The 17,206-nt window shown below is 37.7% G+C and overlaps 5 protein-coding genes across 7 annotated transcripts; 3 read left to right on the top strand and 2 right to left on the bottom strand.

Annotated features, from left to right (window-relative positions):
* Window positions 1–7: 7 nt before the first annotated feature.
* On the bottom strand, window positions 8–1,786 carry LOC104706161 (protein CANDIDATE G PROTEIN-COUPLED RECEPTOR 7). The gene has a single exon (XM_019228327.2). It carries the CDS (start codon window positions 1,577–1,579, stop codon window positions 257–259), a length of 1,323 nt encoding a protein of 440 aa, XP_019083872.1. The 5' UTR covers window positions 1,580–1,786; the 3' UTR covers window positions 8–256.
* A 3,265-nt stretch (window positions 1,787–5,051) lies between these two features.
* On the top strand, window positions 5,052–6,256 carry LOC147939667 (uncharacterized). The gene has a single exon (XM_087460724.1). The coding sequence runs from the start codon at window positions 5,052–5,054 to the stop codon at window positions 6,105–6,107; it is 1,056 nt and encodes a 351-aa protein (XP_087316850.1). The 3' UTR covers window positions 6,108–6,256.
* Window positions 6,216–9,694, bottom strand: LOC104706160 (putative receptor-like protein kinase At5g18500). 3 transcript variants are annotated; one of them, XM_010422312.3, is made up of 9 exons: window positions 9,391–9,694; window positions 9,189–9,305; window positions 7,945–8,569; window positions 7,754–7,858; window positions 7,550–7,672; window positions 7,296–7,466; window positions 7,070–7,199; window positions 6,769–6,981; window positions 6,216–6,669 (listed from the first exon to the last, which is right to left on the bottom strand). In XM_010422312.3, exons 3-9 carry the CDS (start codon window positions 8,544–8,546, stop codon window positions 6,556–6,558), a joined length of 1,458 nt encoding a protein of 485 aa, XP_010420614.1. In that variant the 5' UTR covers window positions 8,547–8,569; window positions 9,189–9,305; window positions 9,391–9,694; the 3' UTR covers window positions 6,216–6,555. The 3 variants fall into 3 exon arrangements, with proteins under 3 accessions (XP_010420614.1, XP_010420616.1, XP_010420615.1); XM_010422314.3 differs by lacking the exons at window positions 9,189–9,305; window positions 9,391–9,694 and adding an exon at window positions 8,906–9,152; XM_010422313.3 differs by lacking the exons at window positions 9,189–9,305; window positions 9,391–9,694 and adding an exon at window positions 8,699–8,907.
* A 1,298-nt stretch (window positions 9,695–10,992) lies between these two features.
* On the top strand, window positions 10,993–14,055 carry LOC104706157 (hypothetical protein At1g04090). Its single transcript, XM_010422310.2, has 2 exons — window positions 10,993–11,389; window positions 12,328–14,055. The coding sequence occupies exons 1-2, from the start codon at window positions 11,278–11,280 to the stop codon at window positions 13,884–13,886; spliced, it is 1,671 nt and encodes a 556-aa protein (XP_010420612.2). The 5' UTR covers window positions 10,993–11,277; the 3' UTR covers window positions 13,887–14,055.
* Window positions 14,056–14,162: 107 nt separating this feature from the next.
* On the top strand, window positions 14,163–17,186 carry LOC104706156 (inositol phosphorylceramide glucuronosyltransferase 1). The gene is made up of 9 exons (XM_010422309.3): window positions 14,163–14,651; window positions 14,832–14,952; window positions 15,040–15,389; window positions 15,538–15,645; window positions 15,727–15,861; window positions 15,949–16,071; window positions 16,160–16,430; window positions 16,539–16,662; window positions 16,805–17,186. Exons 1-9 carry the CDS (start codon window positions 14,421–14,423, stop codon window positions 16,947–16,949), a joined length of 1,608 nt encoding a protein of 535 aa, XP_010420611.1. The 5' UTR covers window positions 14,163–14,420; the 3' UTR covers window positions 16,950–17,186.
* Window positions 17,187–17,206: the final 20 nt, after the last annotated feature.

The following is a 17,206-nucleotide window of genomic DNA, read 5'->3' as shown; positions in this document are numbered from 1 at the left end:
TACATAATTTTGAAAATGATGATAGTATAATCTTTCAAATAAAATTTGCTACAGCCCCAAGGATCCGCATTAATGTAAAGCCATACGAAGAAGTGTGATAACAAAGACAATTTAAATGTAAGGGAAGAACAAAAATTAACAAAAAAAAAAGGGGAACAATGACAGTTGAAGTATTAGACGACTTTTGAACATAGACATAGTGAGGGGGAAAAAAAAGAATAAATCTTTTGCTTACCAAGAAGAATCCTCCATTTTTCTAAAGCTCAAACTCTTCATCCCTAAGGGCCAAAGCAGCAGCTTCTTCTTCATCATCATCAACAGCAAAGTACTCATTCTTCTCCTCAGGCCTAAACATATGAAACATGATCACATAGAACACCAAACTCACAATCTCCTCTGCTGCAAAACTCACCCACTGGTACTTATAAGCCGCAATCGTTTTAAGCGCAAACACCACGATTCTCGTGAAGTAAAGATACCCAATGACAACAATATAGAACTGTCTAAACAACGTGAGCTTCGACAAGTTCCTCGCAGCTTTCCCATCGGTTTTCGAAGTCTCCCTCAAAGATCGAATAGACCAAACGATAGGGAAGATGATCGCACAGCAACAGATGATATCAACGAGCAGAAACACTTGGTTCCAAGTAACCCAATCTTTGATAAAAGGTCCAGTTTCACCAATCACAATGGAAGCAATGTTGGCTAATACCTGAAGCGGGATCACAATGATCAAAACATTCTTCTCTTTCTCCTGCAAGAAAGGTTTCAAAAACGACCAGCCAGTTCCGATCAAGATGATCACGGTGAAGAGAAGAACAACACGGATGAACTGGAAGATGTAAAAGAGTATATCCCATCCATGAGGCGTTCCAGTGATCTTCACGTAATGTTTATCTTCAGCTGCACAGATCAGATTCAACGATTTGATTAAAAGCAAACCTCCCATGAGGAGATGGATCCGATGAACGGTTAGTTTGTTCGTGTAGCAAGTGTAGCTCCAGAAACCGAGGAAAGCAACGTAGCAGAGGAAGAAGAAGGAGTATAGAGTAGGCAATTGAGTAGATCCAGCTGGTAAATAGTCTTTAGATCCGTTGGGATCTTTGTTATACATCTCCGTTCGAACCGCCATGGATACTTTGGTTTCGGGGACGCAATTGGCGAAGAAGAGAGAGTACTCGTTAGGGGAAGTGACTGGGTAAGATTGGTTGAATCTGGAGTTCGGAGGTGGTGACAGATCTCTGAACGTGAAGAGATGAGTGACGTAGTGCGAATCGAGGACGCAGAATCTAGGGTTCTGCTGGATCTCGAGGAGGACCTGGAGAAGTGACTCTTCCGAGAGGAGGAAGAATCCGAGACGCGAAGGCTCTGGATTCGGATCTGAGGAGGTGGAGACGACGGAGACGGATGAGATTGAGACGGTTACGTGGCCTGTGTGTGTGAATCCGAATTTCTCGAAGAGGATCATCGGACGTGCGTCGTCGGAGATGACGAGGGATTTGATCTCCGCCATTGAAGGTGCGGCCGAGAAGAGGAGGAAGAAGACGACGACGACGACGGAGAAGGGCATTTTCGTCATTGTTACTACTCCGGGAGAGAGAAGACGTGTAAAAGAGGATTGAACTAAAACGTCGGCGAAGTATGTTTTTATAGTCTCATTTTTAAGTTATCAGATCTGAATCTCTCTCTCTCTCTATGCAGTTTTTTACATATCCTTTTTTGATTAGATTATAGAATTTAAGTTTGACCAATAAAATTCATTACATGCAACAAATTTTGATTTTAATAACACATCTAACATTCCTAAGATATAAAATATATTATATGATAAAATTAAGGGATAAATACTAAAAACATAATATTACAAAAATTTGATTTTAGTGACAGGTCTGCATTTCAAATGTATACTCACTCAAGTTTGGCGGATTGAGTTATTGTTTGTCAAGTATGTGAATTGTGATGATGATGACTTGAAGAAAATAGCTTTGGAAATGAAGAAACTTTTTGATAAGTATTGGGAGGGTTACAAGCTTATTTTGGCTATTGGAGCTGTTTTGGATCCACCACTAAAACTGTAAATACTCGAAGTAGCTTATCATAAAGTAAATTTCTTTACTTCTAAGCTGAAAATTAAAGAACTTAAGAAGAATTTGGAAATGATTTATAAAGTTTATCATGCTAGATCTTCGGGTATTTCAAGGATAACAAATCCACATGACATACTTAGTGAATCTTTACTTGAAGATGCTTTCGATAATGTAAGTATCTTCTTATACATTAAAATTCCATTGTCAAATTGTCATGATGTGATGATAATGCTAGTCTGATGTGAATTTTTCTAATGTAGGATCTATTTGAGTTGGAGAAAAGCACTGAAACTGGCGTTAACACCACAAAGACACATTTAGCCATTTATTCGGAGGAGCCGAGATTAGAGTAAAAATCTTTTCCAAATTTAGATGTTCTTAAGTACTGGAAAGATAACCGAAAATGTCTTCAGGATGTAGCTTATATAGCTCTTGGTATTCTCAATATTCCAATAACAACGGTTTCATCAAAATCAGCATTCAATATTAGATCTAGAGTGTTGACACCATGCAGAAATAAGTTGCTTCCTAAAAATGTCCAGGCATTACTTTGCACTCGTAACTAGCTGCGCGGTTTTGCAGAATATGAAGGTACCTAGAGGATAGTGATGACAATTGCTATGAAAATGCTAGAAAAACAACAAGATCAGGGGTGGAGAGTTCAAGAACATGAGACTCATAGTGTTTCATGAAACACGGAAATGGAGACCGTCAAATGTAAGTGTTTGCCTCAAATTCTCTTTACTATCTAATCATTTATTTTCATGAACTAGCTGGAAATTTTATTGCCTATTCAAAGATTTGTTATTGAAATTTATATTTTCTGGTTCTTGATACTTTACACTTTACAGATCGGATAAGGTTTTGTGAATCTGTTGTTGATGAAACGGTTCCTTTGCAAAAGTTTCTCTCGGTAGTATGGTCTGAACCAGATTCAAGCGGTGAACACATGAGTCTGCATGTGTCCATATGGTATCTGTGAAGCTTTCTTTTTCTATGTTCTTTCAAGAGTGCAAAAAAAAATTTGTTCAAAATGGTACCTATTGTGCATACATCTTCATTTGTTATTGAAATATGTTTTTTGTTATTGAAATATAGGTTTTTGTTATTGAAATACATCTTTATTGTTATTGAAATATACATCTTCAAAGAAAAATAATATTCAGTTTATATGAGTTTATATGGATTTAAATGGGTTTATGGGTTAAGAATATTTAAATGGGCAAAATTAAAGGGGGCTTAAACTTAAATGGGTTTATATGAATTTAAAGTTAAATAGGGTAGGTTTGCCCATATTGCCATCACTATACCCTATACTATATATATACTCTATAAGTTGTTTAAGTCTTATTGTTGGTTGAATGATTGAATCACGTTTAGTTAAATTAATAAATGATGTTCTGATTTTTTTTAATAAATAATACTTCTTCCGTTTCTAAATATAAGATGTTTTAACTAAAACACATAGATTAAGAAGTCTTTACTTTTAACAAGTTCAATCAATCAGAAACAATACTGTATAATATAAAATGCTAAACTAGTCTAAAAGTTATATAGAAACTTGAAAACATTATCTTCTCTAAAAAATCTTATATTTTGAAATGCAAGGAATCTTATATTTTGAAATGGAGGGAAGAAGTATAAGTTCGAAAAAATTTTACATAAAATGAGATTGATGGGTTATGAATACTTTTTTTTTAATTGATGAGTCAGCCATATTCGTCTGCCAAATAAAACAACCGCGTTCCGTTCGGTCTCTCTAAAGTCTAAACCTTTATTTTTTCTAACTGTACATTGCATCTTCCACGAAAAAATTGCATCTTTCCTTTTCCGTGCATAGAGCAAATTAAAGTCTCCATCTTTTGATCTTCAAATCCCTAGTTTTCTTGCTTCTTCTACTCTCCCTCCATGGCATTGCCATCATCATCACTAATGGATAATCTCATAATCGAAGAGAGAGAAGAAGTTATGGTCTCTTCTGAGAACGGCGGCAAAGGCCGTTGCTTGAGTAAAGCCCATTTCCTTAAACCCTTTCCGACCTCCATTGATGGCTCTGTTACTGTAGCCAAGCTTCCCCGTCGCGCTGATACTTCTCTGCAGCTAGAGACTTCAAGGGATTTCTTCTCTGGGTTTTGGTTGGCAGAGCGTCATTTCGTATCTTGGCTTGGAAAAATGGAAGCTTTGTATAAACCCATTTGGAAAAAAGCTGGGATTTTTGAGGCAATCAAGGCATCTACTTACAATATCACGAAAAGCCCGTCTCTGATCTTCTCCGTTTCCGAGAAATGGTGTTCCGAAACCAAATCTTTCATCTTCCCATGGGGTGAAGCGACGATTACGTTAGAGGATGTAACGGTGCTTCTAGGGTTTTCTGTTTTGGGTTCTCCTGCTTTTGCTCCTTTAGATACCTCAGAGATGAGAGCTTCCGCAGCGAAACTTGAGAAATTTAGACTAAAGAAAGCTTTCAGAGGTGAGAGAGTGAGCTTAAGATCATGGAAATCGATCTTCTTTGGTAGAGGTGATCAGATGGAGCATGAAGCTTTTCTTGTTCTGTGGCTTTCGTTTTTCGTTTTTCCAGCTAGAGCTCGTCGTTGTATTTCCAAACATGTTATCCCAATCGCTGTTCGTTTAGCTAGAGGTGAAAGGATTGCTCTTGCCCCCGCTGTTCTCGCTGCCCTGTACAAAGATTTGGGTCAACTCAGTGATTTCGCTAGAGGCAAATGTGCTGTCAAAGTTAATCTCAGGTCTCTCTTTAAGTTAGTCCAAGTTTGGGCATGGGAGAGATTCAGGAACATTAGACCAAAGCCTAGAGATATACCCAAAGGTGAACCTAGGATAGCTCAGTGGGACAGTCTCGCACAAGGATCTAAGGATGTGAGATTGAATTTTGATGATTTCGACTGGCGACCTTACACTTAACCGTTGAAGAACTGGAACCCTCTTCGTTTTTACCTTGAAGAAGCTATGTGGGTGACTGTTGATGACAATCTTGAAGAAGAGTTTGTTTCATTTGCTCGATGTGTGAGGAGTTCTCAGCTTGTTGGGATTGGTTTTGTTGAGGATTACTATCCTAATCGTGTTGCAATGCAATTTGGCCTGTCTCAAGATCTGCCTGCAGGTTTGCTTACTCTTCACAGACACTTCACTGAAAAGGATTCTTGGGATGATTACAGTAAGTCCCTTGATGGGTTTAAGCTCTACATGCCTTCACGCCACGATCGAGGTTCTGTCACTGCGAGATACCAAGACTGGTGGTTGAAATCAGTATCAGACTCTCTGAGTTCTAAAGAGATGCAGAAAGAATCAACTGAAGCTTTTAATGCAAGGAATACATTTGATGATGATGATGATGATATAGATACAGATGGATCTCCCAATGTATTGCCTTTGAGTCAAGTGATTCAGAAGTTAGACGAAGGCTTTCCTAAAAGATGCAGATCGAGGAGGCGTAGGTTGGCAAGGAGATATAAGATAAGTGAGAATAATGATGAGAGTTCTATGGATGAAGAAGATGGTTACATGCCCGTTGCTCAATTGATCAGATCCAGGAAGAAGTGTAGTGATGTAGAGAAAACTGGAGGTGATGCTTCTGATACACTTGGAAAAAGAACTAGAAGATATATGGTGGTGGATAGCGATGATGATTCAGAGCCTTGTCAAAACCATGCTTCCATGGAAGTAAAGCAAAGGAGTGTAGAGGATGATGAAACTGCCAAAAAAACAGAGAATGCAAGGCAAACATGTGATAATGTAGAGAAGAAGGCAATGGTCGATGATGCAACCAAGGAATCAGAGTCTTGGCTACATGAAGATAGAGAAATGAAGAAAAGATGCATTGGAAAATTTACCAGTGAAGTTAAAATGGAAGATGTTGATGAGAGATTGAGGCAGAGAAAGCTTGCAATAGAGGGGATAGCATTGGAGCTGGAGACTCGTATTATCAAGGTGCAGACGAGTTTGGCAAAGATTAGAAATTGGAAAGCCAGAGGAAACCAGACCATAAATGGAGCTTCTGCTTAGCTAGGGAAACAAAACAACAAGTATCACTCTCTAAAGAGAATTATTCAACTTTTGTATAGTCGATTCTTAGAGTTAAAGTTGGTAAGCCTTCAAAGACCTGTTGTCAGATAGTCTCACATAACAATATATTCCACAAGCACATTGCAAACTACACGTCGTTTTCTCGAAGACTTAACATAAATAGCCTACAAAACCTGCAAATAGCGTTTTCTTGGTCCAAAAACAACCTACAGAGCAAAACGTGGAGAAGCAAATGACAATACAACAAACAAACAAATACTATACAAGCAACGAACGATGAACACTCACTCACCCTCTCTCTCTCTCCTTATTACAAAAGAAAAGAAACATCACATAACGCAGAAGATCTGGAGAAGAACCAAGGACTTGAAACTTCACATAAAGCTTATAACTTTACGACAATTTACACCTCGAGTATTTCCAATGGCTATCCAGCTTCAGGCTTTAGGTCATGGTACTCACTCTTGTCAGTGTCCGTACTGTTCCTTGGAGGATCTGAATCTCTTGTTGTCCCGTTCTGACTCCTTCGTCTTCTCCTATCCTGAGATCCCCATAATTGGTAAAAGAATTCAGCAGCAAACTCAACAAAAATATTCTATGGTTAATATACATAAGAAGGCAGTTTTCAAAGTTCTGCTACCTCTCTAGGAATTGGGTATTCTTCGGATTCAAGCATACGGGCAACTTGGCTCATCCTCGGTCGTTTCTCAGACATTGGATCAACACATCTTAGAGCAGTCAAGAGTGTTCTTTTTAAAGCACTTGTAGATGGTTTTGTTTCGAGGTTTGGGTCAATCACTTCTTCTGATCGTCTTTGTTGGACCATCATCTTCAGCCATTCCACCAAATGTACCTTCAACATGGTTAGAAGATGTCAGGGAACTCTCGTGAGGGAGCAGAGTTTATGTGTTTAGATGGTCTTTACTCTTTATGAACGTTACCTCAGGTGGTGGGCGAGCATAGTCCACCGGATATCTACCAGTTATAGCTTCCAAGAGTACAACCCCAAAGCTGTAGACATCACTTTTCTCATTCAGAAGACCGGAATTCGCATACTCTGGAGCTACATAGCTGGAAACAAAGAACCAAAAAAAGTTAGTTCCCAAGAGCAAGTGAGCAACTTGTAAAAAGGGTAAAGAGTATACAGAGAGAAGTCAGTACTCTTACCCAAAGGTACCCATAACTCTGGTAGTTATAAAACTTTTATCAGCGCCAAGCAGTTTCGCAAGTCCAAAGTCAGAAATTTTAGAATTGAATTTGTCATCAATCAAAATGTTGCTAGACTTTATGTCCCTGTGCACCACTTTTGGTTCAATGGCCTCGTGAAGGTACGCGAGCCTGCATCACCCCCCATCGTCTCAGGTGAGGATAACGAAAACATAACCAAGAAAAAGAAACAGAAAAACCGTCACAAGACTTACGCTTTGGCTGTTCCAATAAGAATTTTCACTCGTGCCTCCCATGTAAGATATTCATGATTTTGATTGTCTCCACGGAGCCATTGCTCCAAATTTCCATTGTTAACATACTCATATACCAGCATCCTAATTTAAGTGTTACAGCATCTGATGTTTAGTGAAGTTCAGAAGAAATTCTACATATCACTTACAGCAGAGCATACATACCTCTGTGTTCCTTCCATGCAATATCCAAGAAGGCGGACCAAGTTTTTGTGGCGAACATGACCTATAGCTTCAACTTCTACCCTGAAGTCTTTGTCAGCTTGCCCTCTAAGGAATACAAAATACCACCATTAGTAAAAGAAGAAGATTCAAGAAATTTTGAATCTTGATTCACCATTTTTTTTAAGACTTACAGATTGTTGAGCAACTTTTTAACAGCAACAGGAGTACCATTAACAAGATTACCACGGTAAACAACTCCATATCCACCATCACCAATGATATTATCCCTCGAGAACTGATTTGTAGCCATCTGAAGATCTCTAAGAGTGAACCAATGTCCCCATCCTAGGTGAGAAAACTCAGGAAGACCAGACAAAGGAGATGGAGCTGTCAAAGGATTAGCAGAAGATACACTCGAGCCATCTTTCTTCTCTAAGTGATTAAAAGAGCCTGACCGGCTACTATTGCCATTTTCTGACTCTGCTACTACTATCCCCTTTTCAGGTTCTTTATCCCCAAATTTCTCACTAATAGAGGGATATCCATTGCCACCATTGCTTGAAGAAACCTCATCAACTCTAATCTCTTTAATTTCTTCAGGAACACTAGTAGGAAGCTGACGGCTAACAGGGATTTGATTAGAAGAAGATCTAGAGGTCTTTCTTCTGAAAGTAAGCCATAGCGATATAGCTAAAACTACGACGAAAACAGCGGACAGAACAATCACTATTATCTCCCATAGCTCCAAACCACTGTATTTCTGAGATAATGTGTTGTTTAAACCTGAACCCATCTTCTGAGCTCCGCTTTACTCACCTGAAAAAAGATGAGAGGTAGAATCGATGAATTCAGAACTCAAAACACTAAAAAAACTCTATAATAACTTGTGCTGCTTATACAGAAAAAAAAAAGTAGAGGAGCCAGTTAAAAGAACCATTTGTAGACCTGAATCAAAGTAATCAAACCACAGAAACACAAAGCTTATACACCAAATATAAGATTTGAGCTACTCAAACATAGAAATCTATCCATAGAAAATGCACATAGCCTCTCTCCTTTAAGAAGCCAAAAATGGAAAGGAACACGCAAAAAGACAAGAAAGAGAACAAAAGTGACTTGAGAAAAATCAGATTCAACAAACCAACATTGTACCTAAGTCCCAAGAATTGCCAGCTGCCAGATTATTCAGTTCTCAGACCAAACGCCAGCTAAACACTATAGCTGGATAGAAAACTACATGTTGAACTAAAAAAGGAAAGATAACTCAAACAGCAGCTAATCTAGAAAAAAACCTCTACCGACAATAGAAACAAATTCAAGAAACAAACAAATCCATCGCATTGTATGAATCAAAGAACGACCAAAAGAGAGAGTCTTGAATTAAACTCAAAGAACTTACAATTATAAATAGGGTTCTAAAGTGAGAAGAACAAACCTGATGGGGATAAAATTTTGGGGGGATTTCAGAGAGACATTGAAGGAAAAAGTCAGATCTTAACCAGCATTGACTAGAAAGTTTCCAGCTTTGGATCTTTTTGTAAAGATCTCTAACCTAAAAGACAAGAACCTAAGCAGTGAAAAAGAAAAAAAAATCAAAGACCAGAAATGAATGTGAGTGGGAAAGATTGCAGCTTTACCCTTAATTGCAGCTGTGTTCCAATAATAATAACAAAAGAAAAAAAAACAGTAAGAAAAAAAAAAGAAAAAGGATATAAAATCCAATTATTTATTCTGGCTTTTATTAGCTAAGCAAAAAGTGACGACCGACGGACGAAGACGAAACAAGGTGAAGACTTTTTGTGGTTTTGGTTTTTGTGAGGAGAGATTAAAAAGTTTTTAAAAGAGTGAAGAAGAAGAAGAAGAAGAAGAAGAAGAAGAAGAAGAAGACTCACTCTAATAAAAAGGTTTAGTTTTTTTGGTTGTAACTGACAGACTGTAAGTAACTAAAGGGAAATGTCAAAGTAAATCTAATTTACTCGTTGACAAAAATAATAAACCTCATTTACTTTTTTGGTCTTGATTATGAATAAATGTCAAAATTAATTCCATTTATATTGTTTTATTTATAAATGTCCATTAATAAGTATTGTTCATTTTCATCAATTTGATTTATAATTCTGTCTTTCTATTTTATCCAAAACTTCAGTGAGATCGATACCATTCTTCTCTTTTTTTTTTTTTTGGACAAAAGAGATTATTTACCCATCATAAACACAGTTTGGAGAGAAAACAAAACATCAGATAACGTATAATGCATGTGAAAGTACGAGTGTGTTAGTTAACTTAAGCTGTTAAGCAGCTGAAACTTTAAATTTGATATACTATCAGATTCACCAGCCAAAAAGTATCACCATCTTTAGTTTTCAGCAAATAACACATGGATATTAATAAGTATAAATCAAATTTATAAATAGTCCAGTCTAACTAGGCGGCTCGATTCATGTTGTAATAGTTTTTTAGAAAATAATAGTAATAATAATCTCCATGACGAATTGATGAAAATGACATAATGTTTTCGTAAAAGTTAAATGAATGCAATTTCAGATAACGTATGACCAATTACACTAGTTGGTGGCCATATTACATTCATCTCTGCAATAACGGTCGACGTTACAAAAAATAGCCTTATCTGAAATCACAACACAAGTGTTGAGTCAATATATAACACGCTATCTCAGCAGCTGATGCATGAATTGTTTTGTTTTTGAAATCTTCATCTCCAGTTTTGATTATGGTAGACTGTTTGAATTATATAAAAAATAAACACACACACAGACTTGGTATTTAAGTATCTTTGAGATTGATCGGAGTTTGATTGCTTATAGAAAGCTAAAAAGACATTAGTGGAATTTGCCAAAACACACATTTGAAAAAGAGATATATTTTTTTTTAAAATTGAGTATTTTATATACATAGCATCCAACACGCACTACTACGATAAAACAAAACTTGTAAGCATTGTTGTTCTTCTTGCGGATAAGTGAAACAAATGAAATAGGAAGGGTTACACAAAAAACAGAACTTTTTAGTACAAAGCACGAAAATTTATTTTTATAAACATACAAAATTTCTGAAAAGACGTGTGTGTAATTCTCGTTCAACCGACAGTTATCTTAAACCAATCTTCAAGATGATTCTCTTTTCGGTCATTCGAGATAACTAAAAAATAGGTATGTGGTTGAAAGAAACGAGTAATTTCTCGACATTTAATTTAGCTAGGGGCTATATTTGAATGATTTGCAAATAGAGGGGTCTTTATAGAAAACGTATAAAGAAAGGGACAAAATCTGAAAAAGGAATAAAGCACGAAAAATATAAAATAAAAAGGCCAAACTCCTTCCAACCAAAGGCACACCACCATTGAACTTCCCCTCTTAACACGCAAGTAGTACTACTTGTTTATCTCTCCTCGCCATGAAGTGAAGTCTGAGAAGAAAAGAGAGAGAAGCTCCGATCTGATATTAACCTTGGAGTTTTCCTTCGGAGAAACAATCGCCGATTTGGTCTGTGTAAATAAAAAAACGATGTTTTGCGACTGCTTCTACTGGAACAAAGGAATCTCCGAGTTGGAATCGGAATCTTACGAGTCAAAGCCTTCCTTCTCGCTACCCTTGCCTCTTCCTCCATGGCCTCAAGGTTCACAACTTACAACCATAATTTGCAATTCTTGTATTATTTTTTTTTAATCATATTTTTTAATAATTAAATTAAATCATACAATTTGTAGTTTTAAACTTACAAAACCAAACTAGTTTTTATTTTATTTTTGTATTTGTAATTTTGACCAATCAACCTATGTTAAGTACTTCTCATTTCAGAAATATTTATTAATTCTTGAATTTGCTTTTGTTTAATCAAACAATTGATTTTGATCAGTCATACATCAAAACCAAAACTAATCTTTTAATGTTTCCATTTATTATCATGATTATTCAGCAGTTTAGTTCCTTTTTATTTTTACTTTTATTTTCCTTTTTCTGAAAGACTAATAAAATTCGTTGGAGAATATTCAACATTGGTTTGCCTGAGCTTTATATCTGTTTACTGATTCTTTGTGTTTGACATTTGATGATTCGAGATATATTTGTTCTATGGTCAAAGTTATTGGACTACTTAGAACATTCAATGGAACTGAAGCTAATAAAAAGTTGTAGGGATCAATAGTATTATTTTAGCTACTGACTTTTATGCGAAATTAATCTTCTGCACATGTTAATAATTGCAACGAGGTAGGTTTTTTGTTAGCTTCAGTAATGTCTATGACCGTATTGTATTTATTTATTAAGGTTGCACCAACGAAGACGGATATGGTATATGGTATACTATTAATACAATCATTGTTTAGACATGTTTTTTTTTTTTTCTTTATTGGTTAATTTTGTTTAGATGATATATGTCTTGATTCTTCTTTATGTCCTAAGTGCCAACAACCGCCTTGGATAAAGTTGGAGTAATAGTTGATGACGATAAAGTTGATCATTTAGTTGTGGTTATGATTAATTACTATTATCTTAGTTTAAATGCTGTCAAATTATCTTGGTTTGTGTCTAATGTTGGTTTAGTTTTTGTTTTAGGCAGTGGTTTTGCTACCGGAAGGATAAATCTTGGAGAGATCGAAGTTGTGAAAGTCACCGAGTTCGATAGAGTCTGGAAATGTGGCACTTCCCGTGGTAAAACTAGATGCGCCTCTTTTTACAAACCTGTGGGGATACCTGATGGTTTCCATTGCCTTGGTCATTACTGTCAGCCAAGCAATGAGCCATTAAAAGGCTTTGTTCTTGCAGCTCGGGCTAACTACCCCGATCATAACGCGGATGATCATCTCCCTCCTTTGAAACAACCCGTGAACTATTCTTTAGTTTGGAGTTCAGATTCAGATTGCTACTTCTGGTTGCCTAATCCTCCGGCTGGTTACAGAGCCGTGGGAGTTATAGTCACCGACGGACCAGAGGAGCCTGAAGTTGATGAAGTGAGATGTGTAAGAGAGGATCTTACAGAGAGTTGTGAAGCCAGTGAGAAGGTTCTTGGCGTAGGATCTTTTAACGTTTGGAGCACGAAACCTTGCGAGAGAGGGATTTGGTCTCGTGGAGTGGCGGTTGGGTCATTCTTTTGCTGCACTAGTAGTGATCGGTCTTCTGATAATAAAGCCGCCGCCATGAACATTGCTTGTTTGAAAAATCTTGATCCGAGCCTAAACGGGATGCCAAATCTTGACCAGGTCCATGCACTTATTCACCATTATGGACCGATGGTTTACTTCCATCCCGAGGAGACGTACTTGCCTTCTTCCGTGCCATGGTTCTTTAAAAACGGAGCTTTATTGTACCGTAATGGGACATCTCAAGGCGAAAAGATTAACCCTGATGGCTCGAATCTGCCAGCGGGTGGAGAAAACGATGGGAGCTACTGGATTGATCTCCCTGAAGACGACGAAGTTAGAAGTAATCTAAAGAAGGGAAATCTAGAAAGCTCAGAGCTTTACGTCCACGTGAAACCCGCGGTTGGTGGGATTTTCACGGACATTGTGATGTGGATCTTTTGTCCATTTAACGGACCAGCCACGCTCAAAATAGGGCTTCTCACCGTACCAATGAACCGAGTTGGAGAGCATGTTGGTGATTGGGAACATTTCACATTTCGGATAAGCAACTTCAGTGGAGAGCTTACACAAATGTTCTTCTCACAACATAGTGGTGGAGGATGGGTTGATGTATCTGATCTTGAGTTTGTGAAAGGAAGCAACAAACCAGTAGTGTACTCGTCCAAACACGGGCACGCGAGTTTCTCGCACCCGGGAATGTATCTCCAAGGACCGTCGAAGCTCGGGATTGGAGTGAGGAACGATGTTGCGAAAAGCAACTACGTGGTGGATTCTAGCCAGAGGTATAGAATCGTGGCGGCAGAGTATTTAGGGGAAGGAGCGGTTTCAGAGCCGTGCTGGCTTCAGTTTATGAGAGAATGGGGACCAACTATAGTGTATGATTCTGCAGCTGAGATCAATAAGATCTTTGATCTTCTTCCTCTGATTGTGAGGTATTCTTTTGAGAGTCTTTTTCCTATTGAGCTTTACGGCGAGGAAGGTCCTACGGGACCAAAGGAGAAGGATAATTGGGTGGGAGATGAAATGTGTTGAAAACAGAGCTCCTCTGTTTCAGTGAAGCTTGGTGAAGTGTTTTGTGTAATAGTGTTTAGATATGATGTAAAATTGTAAAAGTATTGTATTGAATGGCTGAAAAAAGTCAGCGGACCAAATGATACTTCAGTTCAGGATGTAAAATCTAATTTACAATTTGGTTTCTGTATGCAATGCGGGCACAATGTGTAGGACAGATAGATTCCTAAGTGATACAAGTTGTCATGTTTTGAATACTGATTAAGTGAACATGTGCTTCATAACATGTTATGGTTTGCTGGAACGACGTCGTCTCAGAACTCGACATTGGGATATCTAGAATAAGTTGTGGTAGACTTGTCGTAGGTTACAAAAACTCTCTCGGATTCTAAAACGACGGCGGTGAAAGGAACAAAGGTGGCAAGTTCAGCAAGAGTGCAAGACACAGAGCAGCAAAGAACAACGAAGAAATTTCAAAATCTATCTAATTTCAATTCAACGTATACTTTCCTTAAATTAGGATTTTTCACGAGAAAATTGAGATCCAAATAAAGTATGGTGAGACTCAAGGCGAGTCTCCGGGTTCTTTTTCTCCTCACGCTCGTTTCAATTCAGTTAAAGGGTTCGTTTGGATCTGAAGAAGCTTATGTGACACTTTTGTATGGAGATGAGTTCTTGTTGGGAGTTAGGGTATTGGGTAAATCGATTCGTGACACTGGATCCGATAAAGATATGGTCGCTTTGGTCTCTGATGGTGTCTCTGATTACTCTAAGAAGCTACTTAAGGTTTGGGGAATTCTCTTTTTTACACTCAAAGTTTTGTTTTTTTTTTAATTGACTAGCTATTGAAGTTCAAAGATCTAAATAAAGCTTTCTCTTTTCGATTGAGTTTGAGCTTGAATTGATTAAATCCAGTCTCTGCTTTGTTTAAAGATATTTACTTTTGTTGTATTTTGTATGCTTCAGGCTGATGGATGGAAGGTAGAGAAGATTAGTTTACTGGCGAATCCAAACCAAGTTCATCCAACAAGGTTCTGGGGTGTTTATACAAAGCTTAAGATCTTTAACATGACTGATTACAAGAAAGGTAAGATTTTTCTGCGGTTTTTGTTTTGGATTCCGGATTGAGAACTTGAATCTCAAAAAGCTTTGTTTTTTTTTTGGGTGTGTGCAGTTGTGTATCTTGATGCTGATACTATTGTGGTAAAGAACATTGAGGATCTGTTTAAGTGTTCGAAGTTTTGTGCAAACTTGAAGCATTCTGAGAGGCTAAACTCTGGTGTCATGGTTGTTGAACCATCCGAAGCTCTTTTCAATGATATGATGCGAAAAGTGAAGACTTTGTCCTCTTATACTGGAGGAGACCAAGGGTTCTTGAATTCGTACTACCCAGATTTCCCAAATGCTCGTGTTTTCGATCCTAGTGTATCTCCTCAAGTCTTGAAAACCAGACCAGTTCCTGCTATGGAGAGGCTTTCGACATTATATAACGCTGATGTTGGTCTTTATATGCTTGCTAATAAGGTATGTGGTTAGGAAACATAGTTGTAATCAGGCTCGTAGTGATCTTGGAATGTGTACTGGTAAATTTAGGATTTGTTTTGATTGATTAAGGTATAGCTGTCATTTTCTTCAGCTGTTTGAATCTTGAGTTTTCTCATTATTTCTGCAGTGGATGGTTGATGACAGTAAACTTCACGTTATTCACTACACTCTAGGCCCTCTTAAGCCTTGGGACTGGTGGACAGCATGGCTCGTGAAACCTGTTGATGCTTGGCAAGTAGGTCTTCTTCTTCACTAGGGTTTTAGGTTTCTTTTGAGTGAATTTCTCTAAGGCTGATTTCACCATGAACAATCTCAGAGCATTAGGGTAAACCTTGAGGAAACTCTTCCTGGAACTGGAAGTGGCAAAAACCAACATGATGAACTCGTCGTCAAGTTCCTTTTCTTGTTACCTCTTTGTGCGCTTTTGTTCTTCATTTACCGATCCATTCAGGTTAAGACTTCTTTGGTACCTTCACCTCTGCTACATTCATCATTTCTGGATCGTAATTTGATTTGATGTTTTCTGATTTTCTCGCAGGGTCGTGAGGGTTCATTGTGCTGGAGCTCGTTCATCAATCAGATTAGATATCTTTATTACAAAATTAGATCTAATGGAACACTTGGTTATAGCGGTGTATCTACCATGAATCCCAGCTATCAAGTGAGTTTCAACATCAAATCGTCGTGGTTAACTTTTTTAAAGAAATTGATCTAATCTGAACAATGTTATTATTGCTTCTGTCTAACAGCCCCACAGTGGCAGCACACAGTCCAAGGTTCCTCAACACTTAGGCGCGATTTCAGTTGTAGTCTGTTTTACTGCTGTTCTGATATCTCTTGGAATTTCCTTTGCGATTGTGCCGAGGCAAATCATGCCATGGACTGGCTTGGTCTTGTTGTATGAATGGACTTTCACTATCTTCTCTGTATTGTTCGGTTGCTTCTTGCTTTTTGTGCATCAACATGGAAAGAAAATAGCAATACAGTCTGAATCATTGACCTTGGATGATTCTGGAAAAGGTATGGACATGAGAAGAAAACAAAAAGTGTGATAATTGTACCATTCTCTACAAAGTTGAGAATTAAGAATAGTGATTTTTTCACCATATTTTTTTTTGGTCTCAACAGGTCATCAGCGAGCAGGTGTGTCTTGTGACGTTACTACATTGTATTATGGATTAGGGATGGCTTTTCTGGCTATTGCTGCAGTTTCTTTACCTTACATTTTAGGAATCACCGCTTTATTTACGAGGTAAACTTTCTTAATAAACTTGCTAAGAATGGTTCTTGTTATTGGTTCAACACATTCTTCTCCTTAGATTTTGACTTGATTCATTCTCTAAGATATGTCATGATTGAATCTATAGTTGCTGATTCACTTGCATATTAAACAGGTTGGGTCTCATGGTGGGTGTAGCCATAATTTTAGCTGCCTTCATGACTTATGCTTCAGAGCACCTAGCCATCAGATGGTTCTTGAAAGGTCTCGAAGACCGTCGCGACACGACTAGATCAAATCCCTTATGTTTCCTCTGCTGACACAACAACTACAACAAAAAATGAAAAACACCTGAAGAAATGTGTCACCAACCAATGTAACTTGCAGAAACAACAGAGCCTATATAAATCTTGAGTTATTGTAGCTCTGTCTTGAAATGGTTACATCTTTGTAGCTGTGTTCTTTCTTTGTCATCATATGTCTCGTTGCCTTTTCTCTTATTTTACCTTTTTGTACAGATTTTATTGTTAATACTGAATATCCCATTTGTGGCCTAATCTTCTTCTTTAGCTTAAAA

This window comes from Camelina sativa, chromosome 8 (assembly GCF_030686135.1).
Source record: "Camelina sativa cultivar CO46 ecotype springtype chromosome 8, ASM3068613v1".
Classification (NCBI taxonomy): domain Eukaryota; kingdom Viridiplantae; phylum Streptophyta; class Magnoliopsida; order Brassicales; family Brassicaceae; genus Camelina; species Camelina sativa.
The sequence above is the reverse complement of the archived record's forward strand: the minus strand, read 5'-3'. Positions and strand labels throughout refer to the sequence as shown.